Here is a 14,573-nt window from a genome sequence, read left to right as displayed (position 1 = left end):
TTTCAACATCCTGCGGTCGTAAGCGTTCATCTTCATCCACCCTAACATTAGTATGATTACTATTGTATAATTATTGTCTATCGGAGGTTCTACTACGCCCTAGTGCAGACCAAGCCTTTCATCCAATCGGGGTCGATAACTTGGTACCTGGAGATAAAAACACTGAATTGACATATTCATCCGATAAATCAAGTCAAAGGATTTTATCCTCCTATAAAAGTCTTGTACCAGTTTACTGAGTTCGGTGGTATGAAGGGTTCGTCGGCAGTGGGGCCGCTTCGAACCATCAATCAGGATCGTGCAGTCACAGTCAGACCTCTTACCGATTGCGCAATTTCCGCCTCCATAGCGCGAAAAACCATAGAAATGAAATGAACGAAAGTGCAGATACGAAAAAGATGGAAGTATAACTGTGAACAATCCGGCTTTCAATGAAATCACAATGAAACATATCGGAAATCACCAACAATTGATTGCTGCGATCTCATAAAAGAGACGTATGTTTGATGAAATCACATTATTCGGTTCACTTGTCCCCGTCAGCGGCATAATGTTCGCCATTTACGTAAGTTCTTTATTCCGCATTTTATAGCGTAGCCATCAAAATTCTGAGAAAATCCTTCTATGGTTACTTTCGGATTTTCTTTGCAGATTCTAATTCTGTTGGTGGTTGTAGCGTCAGCAGGTATGACAATTATCCCACTAATTACCTAGCAGCACATCCGAGATGTTTGCTGTTTATATTACAGATTATAAATGTAGGATCGAGGGAAAAGTTCCGCAATCCATGAAAAAGCAAATAGTCGATCTTCACAATCAGCTTCGTCAGCAACTCGCAAATGGTGAGGTGCAGGGTGCAACGGGAAAACTGCCAAAAGCAAAGAATATGCCCATGTTGGTTCGTGACTATATATTTTCATAGCTTGAACTGTAATCGGGAAAATTTTCTTCTAGCAATGGGATTGTGATATGGAGGCATTGGCTGCAGAAAGATTAAAGAACGGACGATTGGACGTAAACTTCCTCGGTATGGCTGGATATAACGACGATGCATTCACCGGGTATTTTCAGAATTTTACAGTCATAACTTAAGATCTATCATGTGATTTACTGCCAAGCACAGGACAGGATGTGTTCCACAACCGCTAAATTTTGAATGGGATTTTGGGAGACGAATTAGGAATTGGTGGAAAGAAGCGGGAAGTATAGCGGAACAAGAAGGACCTGTAGTTCGTCTCCCTTCAAACAACCAAATACATTTCGGACAGGTATGTGAAGTATTTTTACAGAAACACCGACTTCTCATGCATTCACTTCAAAGTACCTTAAATTTGGTGCAGCTTCGTTAGCGGCTGCTTTCGAAGTGGTACCGAGAAGCCGAGGATTGGCACTGAGATGGAAGCCTCGCTAGATCCACTCGGAAAATGGAGTTAGCGAGGGTCCCACCATAGATCACAACCGCTAGCTTCACCTTCTAACTGACTTTAAGTGGTTTTCAGCCGACTATTTAGAAGTGTTTTTTTATTTCAGATGGCTTTCGCTAACGTCACAGGAATCGGTTGCAATATTTATAAGTCTGGAAGAGTGACATTCATTCTATGCTTATACAACAGGTTAACTTTTTTTTGTTAGCAATTGAAATTCCTCTTTACATTTGTGTTTAATTGTTCTTCTTATTGCAGTCGCATACGAGCAAACGCTGTCATTTACGAGAAAGCCGAAGCTAAAGCCGTTTAGGCATCACATGAATGCGTCGGAAGAATTTCACAAACAAAAGAGAGTAAAGAATGAATTATTCTGCAAAGTCGAGTGTATAACAGAACGAATGTAACACAGGAACAATTCCCTTCTAATGCAACTCTCAGAAATGTTTGTGACGTTGAAAGATTTGTTAAGATGAATTATATACTTAGCACAAAACCGTTTTGACGTTGTTAACAACACAAAAATGGGTATGAGGTTCTAAATAAGAAGTGATATGCCACCTCTCTACTTTTAAAATGAACAGGTGTACTTCAGTAGGTAATCAAATTATGTCATTTCTACTAGAAATTAGGGAGTTTTTTTTTTAACAAGTCTAGAATAAACTGTGCAACTTTTGCTTAGTTGTCGGTAGGGCAGAAAGGTAATATTGATTGAAAATGAAAAACCAGAAACCATTTTCTGCTATGGAGAAACAACAGAAGAAATTCTGTATTCTGGATGTAGAGGAGACGGGAATGGGGAAGGAGACGTGTAACGTTTTTCAGCTCTGGAAATTGATGAAGGAAGCCTCTACGTACCGCATTTTTTCACAAGGTCTACTCTTGATGTACCTCAAAAGAGGTGTCGTTCTTTCCAGTAATAAGATGGATACATTAATTCCGTGAATTAGCCCGAAAAATCTTTTCTTTATCCTGAAGCGGATACGATATGTAATCGATACAACATCTATAAATGCCTACACTTTTATCAACGACCTACCGCGAGGATCGTTATGATGAGCGGTGTAAGCTAACGTGATTTTCCCTCGATCACCCTCCTAAGGGCTTATTTCATTCATATCAAGCGCATAAACACTGAATTTGCTGTAAAAGCTGGGATTGAGGGCAGCTTTAGATGTCGATACAGACAATAAGTGGTAGGAAAAACTATGAACACAACGCAATTCCACAACGTTTGTCGGTTTACATCGCTTCTCTTGATAAGAAAAATAATGAGCACATCCATCCTCCGAACCTCATTCGCTGGTAATCGGACCTTTTGTGTCGCGTATCTCTACTATAGATGGCAAAAAATAAAGGATAGAAGATTAATAACTTATTTTTTATACGGTTAATACCTTTTGGATCTTTCAACTAATCCAGTAGTAGTTAAGTTGGTGTTTAGTAGTATTAGTTAGTATTTAACTAGAACTAAGGTGTCAGCTCTATGCCTCTCAACATCTCCTAAATTCCCACTGTCCACGTTTCACAATTTTAATATATAGTTATAATTACAATAATTACATGACAATTGGATGAATTTTTTTTCACCTTTCAGCTTTTTTTTTCAATGACTGTCAGCTACACTCATATGGATAAAGTTGGCTGAGTCTACAATGAAAATCATAGATAGAAATTTCTTTCATTTTTTACATTTTTCTACATTACTATAAAACTGATCCTACTTGTTCAGTGCCCATCTTAAAAGCATCACTCCACGAATCTGAGGTGGTGCAGATTTCAGGTGGAGTATTCGTATACGGGATGGGAGACTACGGAGAGGGAGGTGATTCCGTCCATTTCTTGCTAATTGCCGTAAAAAAACGGCCCGGAAGAAGCGGCGCCGCACAAGACTGGCGCGCTCCAATCGAACCTCTTGTACAAAATGGTGCGCCAAAACGAATAAAGCCGTATCTTCCGGGCCGTTTTTTACGGCAATTAGGAAGAAATGGACGGAATCACCCCCCTCTCCGTAGCCTCCCATCCTGTATACGAATACTCCACCTGAAATCTGCACCACCTCAGATTCGTGGGGTGATGCCTTTAAACGGGCAAATCATGCCTGGATTATTTTTTGTAAAAAAAAAACCGGCAACACGTTTCGTTTACGGCAATGGTTCCATCGAAAATCCTAGAAAGGAAATCGCCTGAATTAAGAATAGTGGTAATAGTGCTCAATTAAGTGTGATATTTCAGGACTTTGTACTGTTATGGACTGTTGGTTTCTATTATGGAATTTCAAACAATATTTTGGTGGGAGTTCTCGGATTTTTAGTGCAGTAGTTAGTCAAAAATTACTTTTTTCACAAATCAATTTTAACATTTGTAGTAAAATCCACTATGCAGGACAGATGGAGTTTTTTTTTCGAAAACAAAATTACAAACGAATCTTTGCTGAACAATGTATTGCACAAAGTTCATTAACTTGAATTCTCATCATAGATAACTTGAGGCAGTACATATTAGCAGTAATAAGTATAACGTGTACGAATTGGAAAGAGTAGTATCATTATAATGGTATATTACAACGTGACACTAAGATTGTTCAGTTAACACAAGAGGGTGTCGAATAAAAAATAATGAAAATGTTAGGGGAAATCATTCTTCAGGAAGAATATCCCCATCACTTCTGCTTGATCCAACCATTCATGTCTGCACAGTGGGCATTGTCCGTGGTGTCTTTCACCAATGCGAGCCAGCAGATACCAACGATTCACACACCTTTAAGCACTTTCCTTAGACAGAAGATTTGAAAAATTAAAAATGCTATATCGTGTTCAATATGGTTGCTGTAGGATCAGAAAAGCATTATTCAAGTTAGCTGCTAAAAGTCTCTGGCGTATTCACATGAGATGTGCCAACGCGTCCCACTGCAATTCGTAATCGTTGAGGTTTTTGGGACGCGTGTTGGCCTATACAATGATTTGCTGCGGCCATTCGGTGATCAAGTCAGTGATTTATCCTCCCAGAGAAGTCTGATACGAATCTGTCGATCCCAGAAGGATTAAAGGCTCGGTCGGTACTAGCTCGGTTTCGAACCATCAAACAACCAGCTCAAGGGTGACGCGTTGCGATTGAAATCGCCGTAAAAAAGGCGTCTTCCACTCCATTTTTCACAAGGATTAAGGAGGGATGAGCAAAACCACCCCAGATTCCGCAATCTACAACCCCATCTCCAGATTTTAGCTCTTTCACCACGTCGTGGCATGCTGTTTAAGCAAAAGTCACGACAACAGACAACAGACTCGGAAGAAAACAGACTCAAAGTGGAAAACAGATTCTTCGGAAGAAACCGTAGCCCCTTAGCAAGTGAACGAAGATTGCTTCACTTTCATCTAAAGAGTTACTTCATATTTGTTCAAAAAGCGTGCACCTGTATTTGAGAACAAACTTTTTTCTAGGTCCACATGTCGAAATGATATTCTGTCAGTATAATGAAATCACAGAGCAAATATAGCACATTGTCAGCGGATAGAAAAAAGTGAACGGCGTCAAGCAATCACTATGGAGGTGCGCCACCACGTTCGACTTCAATTCATAATCGTTTGAAGCTTATGAACGCGTGTGCAGCCCTACAATGACTAGCGGGGACCAGCCGCGATGTGTAAAATCAGTGTCTTTATCCTCTCAGACATGTCTGGTACGAATTTATCAATCCCGGAGGGGAAATTCGCGGGTTTTGAACCATCGATCATCCACCCACGGTATGTGTTGTGCTTGGCACGACTCACCCAGCCGACGTGATGTCGCACGGGAACCGTCTTACAGTAGATTTCGCGCGCCAGCGTATATAAGGGCTGGTTATCAACGTGCAAGGTCAGTTCTTTTTGGTTTCTGATTGGTGTACGTTCCATTTCGTGCTTAATTCGGCACTTCTGCATTGTCACGGTGAAGAGCACACAAACAACCGCGTCAACCACGGATGTATGCACGCGGCGGGGACCTAAACGCTAACCTACCACTCGCAAGCCGAGAACCATCAGAACCATCCGTCTGACCATCATTACATGACTTGATTGGTACCATTTGTTTTATGTTGTATTGTGTATATGTATCTTTGCCTTGTATTGGTGCTTCAAGGATAAACCACATTGTAATACTCGTGTACCATCGAACACCACATCCCATTTGAGTTAGAGAAGAGGATTAGGTAGGCACAACTAGGGCTTCCGAATGGCGATTGATGAGACGTGATCTTGGGTGCGACCCCGCAGTGTGGTGGTAGCCACACTGTGTGTGTAGCCGAGTGCGAGTTCCTCCGGATGCAACTAGTCGGCTCCGGGTCCTGTCCAGTGATGCCTGCCGCTCCTCTCGGGATTGGGCCCAAGGTACGACAGTGTGTGTGTGTTAATAAGAACCTTTACAATTCTGAATTGAAATCCAATTTTTAATCAAATCCAAGCGACTACTCGCAGCACTGTCTGCAATTACGACGTAACTTGAACATTGCTTGAGGCATTTTTGATGTGATATTAACTTTTCCTCTCATGCACAATATTTCCTTGCTTAGTCCCGCCTGCGCCCCTCCGAGTCTTTCCTCGAGATCAGATTTCATCTATAGCTTACACAATGGTATTAACAGTAACACGTCGCGCTGGCGATCATTAAGCATCGTTTCGCTCACAAGATCCAGAATGCCTCCGTTGTTTTTCTCGCTGTGATTCCAGTCTTATGCGCCCGTATCGTACATGCCACATTAAAGGCAGCATACCACGAATCTGGGGTGGTACGGATTTTTCAGGTGGAGTATCCGTACACAGGTCGTGGATTATGGAGGGCGGGGTGGTTCCGCTCATCTCTTCCTGAATCACTGCAAGCAGCCGGCTCCTGAATGCTGTTTTGTACGATGCCTTCTATTGCAGCGCGCCACCCTTGCACGCGTAGCGTCCCTTACTGCCTATCGGGGCAGTCCGAATTGATTTTTGACGAATCGCAGGGCTGAGGCGGCGCTAGGGGTGGGGCGTTGCAATAGATGGCGTCGTACAAAACAGCATTCTGGAGGCGGCTGTTTGCAGTGATGCAGGGAGAGATGAGGGGAACTACCCACGTCTCCATAATCTTCGATCCCGTATACGGATACTCCACCTGAAATTCGCACCACCTCAGATTCGTGGTATGCTGCTTTTAAAGTCACTACCATGGTGGTTTTCACCCCGCCACTTTCCGACCGCCTAGATTTGATTTCCTTTTCCTTCACTGTCTAAATGTTTTTTGCTTCATAATCTTGGTTCACGTCCTGTTACGACAACACATAACGCTACAGCTCAAACACTTGACTTGGTACATCAACTGCATCTCTTGTCATAAAACAACGGATGCAGCGCAGGAAGTTCAGCTGGCACGATCGATCGTTGATTCAAAACCACTCTATCAGGCCTTTCGTCGTTCCATGGTCAACAAATTGTTGACTTGATTCATCCGCTAGCCCTGCAAGTAGTTCGCGAACCTCAAACGATTCTGAATTGAAGTGAGCGTCGATGGCGCATCCCATGCGGATTAATTAACGCCAGACAAATTATCTTTTATCTTTTGTTACTTGCTGGATACCATTGTTCTCGTTGTTTCTTTATGTATATTTACTAGGATCACATCGAAGTTTGATTGAGCTTTCGCCAACCAAACAACTTCATAAATATTTCAGACGGATGGATGGAATTTGGTCGGATGAAAAAAAAGACAAAGCGTGAGCTTGCTCATTCGTAAATCCTTCATCTTTTCTATGTTATGCGTTAATTTTCGACTCATATCCGTTATTTTATGCGATGGCTAATTGTACTGACTTTTATACAAAACAGTAGAGTTAAGAAAAAGACTAGCCTGCGACAACCGACTAGCTGCTGACAGTAGATGCATCCTACTGGATCCAATGGTTCTTCGTCCAAGCAAATTGAACATTTTCCGTAAGCGGAACTCCTAAGTATCAAGAATTGGTTCTAAATGTTTGCTTTGCTTTTCTTTCTTTTCTAGGAGGATGGCTGAAAGGAAATCATGTGTTGTCTAACATTCAAAAAAAAAATCCTACCTTATCAAAGACTCATTTTCTTTGCTCTCCGCACCAGCTGCAATCTCACTAAGATGTAGTAGTCTTGAAATTCTTACTAAAATTGTTGATGATATAAATAGGATGACTGGGGAGCAAAGATACGCATGTAGGGTGCTTATATGAAAATGATATAGAATCTTACCTCGAATAGCTTCCTCTTCTACTTCCCTTAGTCGAAATTCTATTAGTCGTTGAAGCACTTGAAGCTCTTCGGTTCTCCTCTCAAGCTGTTCAAGTATATCAGCAAAGCGTTCATGGTTTCTTTCCTGTCTCTCTCGTTCCTCGTCCACAATCACGTGATCGGTTCTGTCTAAGATTACGAGGTAGCAAAGATCGAAAACATTGCAATAACAAAAGTGCGTCTGATTGATAGTAGCAAAACTAGTCTGAACTCTTATCACAAACATAATATTCATATGAAAAAGGTTGGTGATTTTCGCAGTCAATTGAGGTTTAATCGGGCTGTTGACCACAAATATTTTATTTATTCTGAATTGTAACACTAATTCTGAACTGCAGCTAATAGAATCCCATGGAAGTTAAAGCAGGAGATTTCAGAAGATGCACAGAGATTTGTGGAATGCAATGAGAACCCGTCGCCAGACAAAAAAGTATACTTTGCCAATATTATACTCTTTACTTTTACCACAAGTAATACCGTAACACCACAACCTGGATGGAGCTGACCTAAATCTTGAACAATGTTTCGATTGGAGCTGTGCTCAACTGCTCAAGAAAATGCGCTATTCTCTATAAATGGCAGCTTCGGCTGAATTTTTCTTAAGATAGCGGATTTCTCGCTGCAGGAGATACGATTTGGGACATACAATGCAAATATCACATATTGAACTCGAAAATTTTAAAGATCCAGGAATACATATGGAACAGAAGCACTAGATTGACCAATTTATCGAACTCTTGACACTTATAAACAAAAAGTTATTTTGTTGTATAATTGTTGCACATTCATTTCACAACATCTTCAGGGGGTAAAGAGTTGCCTCGTTGGATGAGCTGAGAGCTCTGGGTGTGCTTTAACCATACCGAAAAACCCAACATCGAAAATTTCCTCTGACCCCATCCTTAACCCTTACAGGCATCACCCCACGAATCTGAGGTGGTACGCATTTGAAGTGGAGTATTCGTATTCGGGATCATAGATTATGGAGAAAAGGGTGATTCCGTCCATTTCTTCCTAACTGCCGTAAATATCCTGGGCGCTATTTTCTACAACGAGTTCGATTGGAGCGAGATAGCCTTTTGCACACGCCACACCTCCCGGGCCGTTTTTTACGGCAATTAGGAAGAAATCGACGGAACCCCCCCCCCCCTCTTCATAATCTACTATCCCGTATACGAATACTCCACCTGAAATCCGTACCACCTCAGATTCCTGGGGCGATGCCTTTGATCTAGTATTCTGGTGTTTTGAAGATTGGATTCGGTAGGTGCTACACTTCGCTCACATGCTTACGTTACAACCTAAATCTTTTTCTAGTCCTGCATTGTTTGAGCACCGTTGAGCGCATCTAAACATCACCTTATGGATGTTTGTAATTACGTCATTAATTAAACCATTACGAAGTGAAAAATCCTCGAAATTGATAATTCGATCCATAGCGTGTTCTGCCAAGAAATTCCTTGCGAAATCACACTTTTAACATCATAAGCCCCTAAATAAATAGAAAAAAAATAAAGATTGAACGCTCTTAAGTGGGTCGTGATTACTTATACGCGTACATATGACTTTGATAGTCGTGTCTTTATCAGTAACTGTATTATTACAGCTGTCATTTAGAGATGTTTTTTTTTTCGCAATTTTATGGATGGTCGAATTACTGGTTCTTCAGATCCACAGCTTTCTCTTTGAACTTGTCATCCCATACGTAACGTTAACCTTCACTTCGTGGGATTCGAAGCTCTGTCCTTCATTAGCTGTTCAGGATTGCGGACGCCGTCGCATTTTCCAAGATCCGTCAGCCAACTTAGTTAACATTTTTAAAAAATGAAAATAAAAAATAAAAGTTAGAGCACAAAAAGTGCGCTCGTTCGATTGATACCGTATTTAAATGTTAATTCCGTAAAATATGACGGTGAAATAGATAGATACTGCTTAACTATACCCACTTGGTTCGACATTTTACGTAATCCCAGATGTCGTGAGCTTTTTTTAAATGGACCATGTGATGTAGTCACTAACAAAATTAATATAAACTTCTAAATGTTTGCTTGTGACGCTCAGGGAGGAAAACAAACGCTTACAGCCAAATCAATGGCTGTAAGCGAAATCAAATAAATCAATCAGTGTTGAAAACGCCCCCCCCCCCCCCCCGTCCGATCTGGCTAGTTAAAAATGCAGGGAAATCATAATAAGGTGGTCCGAACACGTGATACATCTCAGCTGGGCCACTTGTTTTAGCATAGCTGTGAGCGACTGGGTTCCGCTTGGCATCAAACGCACTACAGGGAGGCTGTCGAATCGAATGATAGGTAGGCATCTTTCCAGAGTTCTTTGAGCAAAACTTTTAACGCTCACGAAAAACCACTGCCCGATTCCCTTGTACGCGATCGGTACGAAGCGAGAAATTACTGGCGCCTCGCTCGATCAATTCGAAGAACAACGAAAAATCAAAGTATGACAAGCGAGATTCAAACACTTATTTAATTGTTTCTCGGATGTATTAATTCCTTTTAGTAACCTATTTTGTACATTTTTTTTCTTCTAGAACTTGTACAAACAGCGACAGCGATACGACATTTTTTTTGGACGACCAATTCCCTTTTCAATACAATTACCTGTCCTGTACCTACCAGAAGCAACAGCAACGACTCGTTTCAAGGCCACATCGTGGCCAGTCTTTGGGAACATTTCTGGATTATCAACAGGAAAAACTGTACGAAAGGGGTCTGACCGAACTTAAGAAGGTTTAAAAGGAAAAGTACAAAATTCTGCTGTTGAATTTCTGCTCACAAATAAAGATGAGAGAGTGAGAAGAAAATGTAAAAAAATATTACTTTGATGAGAAGTAGATAACGTATCGCTAGTACTAAAACTGTCGTTAAACAAATACAAAAAGAAATCTGAAGACGTGTACGTTCTTTTACTTTCCTATACCTTTCCTATACGTCACAATTCAATAAACCGAAAGAAAAATCTAAACCGTTCACGACCACCGACAATTTATGCCAACTAATGCGGATATGGGAAATATTAGGCAGAATTGTGCTTGGGAGGAAAGGCTAGAATAAACAAATTTTTCAAAAATAAGCATAAATAAATGCTTACTCCTACCAGTTGACTCCCGGTGGGTTACACCGTGTCAGCATTCTGAAAGGCTTCCATATCTGAAAAAGACATAGAAAAAAGGCAAAGAAAATGTTTTAATTACAATACTTTTCGTTAAAGTACCCATTTCTCCATATGAAAAATCATATCAAACACTTCTCATCTCTGTTTGCGAGTTCTTTTTTCTTTTTTCAACATCTTTTTGGTGAAGACACGGCCTTTAACCTCTTAGTTGCTGTTTGGACGGATTTTTCCAGAAACGAACAGGAGACTACGGAATTAAAAGGCGGAACAGCGCGCAATTTGTGATAAGTGTACTAACCACGCACCGTAAAACACAATTCAGCATTTCCTCAAACTTGAAGAAGAAACGTCACGGAAATATGCCAGTATTATCGTGTTTTCTGTATAGTAACACATTAAGCTCGTCACAGACACTGAGATGACTCAGAAACTTCCAGTTTTATACATTCATTTCAGTGCTGCATCCGGTTTAGTGCAGAGGATTTTTTGTTAGAAGAATAGAGCGCATACTGAGAACAAGTAAAGAACCTGCAATCATTGAACATCACGAACAAATTATAGGAACTTGCTCCTGTGATGACAAAAAAAGTGCCAAAACACCGAATAAATTCGCTCAATTAGAACTTATTGAACATTTCAGATGTTAGAGAAACATTCTTCCAATGTTGCATATGAATCATAAACAGAAATGATTTCAGATACTGTAAAGAATGCAAAGTATATGATCCTAGAAATCTTTGTTAAAAATAAATGAAACTGAAAAATATTCATAAATCAGAAAAGAGAATTTTAGTTGCTAAAAATCGTGTTTAATGTGTATTTCATCTCTAAACGACGATGTTGGGAAAATATTTGAGTACTGGACATCAATTACGAGTTTGATTGTGGTCCCGGCTAATTATCCCTAATCGTCCTTGGAAGAAAACTAGCGTTTGTTCCTTCCTAGAACGCACCACATTTCCACACGTGTCGCATCCATGAGCGAAGCGGTTGAAAATCAATAAGGTCTCCTAGTCAAGAGATCGTCCAAGTAAAACCAGTGAATAGGCTATGGAGGGATCCGTAGAGTGTGCTGCAGAGGTGGCGCATTTCAACGTAGAAACGAACAAACGTTTGCGACGCTGTTTTTCTGAACGACTCCGAAGAGGGGGAGGGGGAATGAAAAAATGGATTTGCTGATCACTCCTTCTTTTCTTTTTTGTTTCTTAGTAGCTGGTTGCAGTAATTTATTGCAACCAAAAAAATAGAGATTAGAGTGAATAGCTCTGAAATATTAAAGAAAATAAAACATTTATTACTATGAAACTTGAATGACTTATACGAAAACCTTATTGACGTGGCCTCTGAAGGAAACGAGAATGTGCGGACGGAACCGCTCTTCAAAAATGAGCATGTCTTTTTTGATACGTTTAGCCTTTACTAATTAATTTCTGGAATAGATTTACGTATCATTCCTGAATTTTTAGTTTCCAAGTTCTAACGAAAAACTAGGAGGGACAACTCTCAATTTAGATTTTTTTAAACATTTGATATTGATTTCTTCTCTGATTGCACGTCATACTTGGCCATTTATACAAATAATAAAACTAAATTCTGTCAAAAAGTTACCACAACGGAGAACAATACAATTGTTTTTTTTTTCTCAAAGAAAGCTTATTATTTTGTTATTCGACTAATCGAGGACACTCATTAAACACCATCACATGCTTACAACTGGCTTAGGGAGACTGATAACCAGACTAATGAAAATGATTATAACCGTACAAGGGTTCGTACGTAGGATATGAAGCAAAATTATATGAATAAAAATGCTAAAAATAAAAAAATAAAGGTGAAAATAGTATTTCATGGGTAATTTTCTTTCCTGTCTATCAATTCACCTTTTTTTTTCTTCAAACTTATGCAATGCATTACATGTATACAAATCAATACCCTCTCTAATAAATCCTGGAAATTTCCTTTAATTTCTGTTCAAAGGATTTTTTTTTAAAGATTTAACGTAAGCAATCTCTAAGAACTAACCGTCGGAAAGGCGTCGTGACATTGACAGAAGTGCAATAAATGATTGACCAAAGTGCGTATCGTTTGCAAACTGCAGTCTTATTTATACATCAGAAAAATGAGTGTTTCCTGAGTGACGACCGCCCATTGATAAGCACAGCAGAGTTTTACAACAGGAAGACTGGAAGCTATAAGGTGTTTGCAAAAGATCTTTCGGTTCTTTTTATAATACAAAAATGCACAAAATTAACGAAAAAAAATAAAGTAATGAGGGCAATGATAGTTCATGTTACGAAATATTACTGTAGAAGTGTCCCGAAGAAAAACTTATTTGAAAAACAAAACGCTATGGTTAGCTATATAGGCCAATACAATAAGAAGAAAAGTATACCTTGTCAAGGTTCTCGTTCCACCGCTCGCAAGTGCACGAATTACGTCGATCGATCGATTGAAACTGTGCGTATTGATCTCAGCGCGGTCACCAACGGGGTGAAAACGATTTTAAACGCAGCATATCACGAAATTAACGACGTTGACATCTCTATCAGAGACATATAGAGGTCGGTAGATACGTAGATTACGTGCACGTGTCCGTGCCATGCTTAAATCCCCCTAATCGTATTGAAAAATGGCGTGCGAGACGGTCTTAGTTCGTACGAGGTACGTTAGAACCCGCCATCCCTGTACACCGATCCATTTACGAGCGGTCAAAAACTTGAATGTTCGAAGTAAAACCAATGAATAGGCTGCTGAGGGAACCTGAACACGGGTGGCGCGTTCTAACGTATCTCGTAGGAAAGAAACCGTTTCCCACGTTGATTTTTTCCCCCGGGACGATTATGAGGAATTAACCACGGCCACGCTCATACTCATAACCCTCGTGCGTGGAACCCTAAACAAGTGGATCAATCCCAAAATCTGGCACTGGCCATCGTTGCCGAAAACTTTACCTCCTACAGTACACCTCTACTGTATGGACAGAACAGTTACCAAGTCCTATGACTCTCTTCGATCCTAACTGCGACTGGTGATGACGAAGTTGAGCCGCACGATGCAGACGCGTTATTTTCGTTCGAGAATCCTCTGGAAGAAATGTAAGCTTCAACCTCGCCAAAATCATTTCCTCGAGATTTATTCCAACTCCTAGTTCTATTTCTAGCCTATCGGGAAGATTCAGATCGGTCACTACTAGTAAGGACTACTTCGGGTAGTTTATGCAATCAAAGGAGCGTTCAAGAAAGAATTTATGAAAATTTCACAACTACTGCAATCCCTGAGGTGGTCGATGCAGCAGAGTGGACATAGTTGACGCCAAATGTTTTCAGCCGGGTAACCGCGACGCATCTGCGGTAAAACAAGCACGCTCGCTGCTTCACGCCCACATAATCCTCCTCCATTTCTCATGCATCCCAATCGAACACGCACCGTCATCACGTGGCTGGAGATATCTGGCGGCAAAAGATCAATCAAACTTCATATATTAATCAAATGAACGTGGAAACTCTGCCGCTTTCTTCATCCAATATTTACTTACTATGAGGCATTCGCATTGTTATCAACCAATGACTGATTCGTCATTCCTTAATGCCTTTAAAGCCCTGTTATGGTCACAAACTGAAGTACCGGGTCATTAATCGCATATGTTGAGGAACGGTTATCGAAACATCCTGGCTGACTCAAAATGTGCTATTTAAACTCGTCACTCATCAAATAGACGCTTGTTTGTTCAACACTGGTCATATAATACAAAGATTTC

General features: G+C 40.5%; 2 protein-coding genes across 3 annotated transcripts; one reads left to right on the top strand and one right to left on the bottom strand.

The window, feature by feature from the left end:
* Nucleotides 1-499: 499 nt before the first annotated feature.
* On the top strand, nucleotides 500-1,737 carry RB195_004500 (uncharacterized protein; the record flags this gene model as incomplete). The annotated part of the gene is made up of 7 exons (XM_064182366.1): nucleotides 500-565; nucleotides 652-685; nucleotides 750-898; nucleotides 955-1,061; nucleotides 1,124-1,268; nucleotides 1,531-1,613; nucleotides 1,683-1,737. 7 exons carry the CDS (start codon nucleotides 500-502, stop codon nucleotides 1,735-1,737), a joined length of 639 nt encoding a protein of 212 aa, XP_064033633.1.
* Nucleotides 1,738-4,051: 2,314 nt separating this feature from the next.
* On the bottom strand, nucleotides 4,052-12,860 carry RB195_004499 (uncharacterized protein; the record flags this gene model as incomplete). 2 transcript variants are annotated; one of them, XM_064182365.1, is made up of 5 exons in its annotated part: nucleotides 4,052-4,184; nucleotides 7,281-7,376; nucleotides 7,486-7,561; nucleotides 7,649-7,816; nucleotides 12,839-12,860. In XM_064182365.1, 5 exons carry the CDS (start codon nucleotides 12,858-12,860, stop codon nucleotides 4,052-4,054), a joined length of 495 nt encoding a protein of 164 aa, XP_064033631.1. The 2 variants fall into 2 exon arrangements, with proteins under 2 accessions (XP_064033631.1, XP_064033632.1); XM_064182364.1 differs by lacking the exon at nucleotides 12,839-12,860 and adding an exon at nucleotides 10,318-10,375.
* Between the last annotated feature and the right edge of the window lie 1,713 nt (nucleotides 12,861-14,573).

The sequence above is a fragment of the Necator americanus genome, chromosome I (assembly GCF_031761385.1).
Source record: "Necator americanus strain Aroian chromosome I, whole genome shotgun sequence".
NCBI classification, from domain to species: Eukaryota; Metazoa; Nematoda; class Chromadorea; order Rhabditida; family Ancylostomatidae; genus Necator; species Necator americanus.
This window is presented reverse-complemented; position numbering and strand designations above follow the sequence as displayed.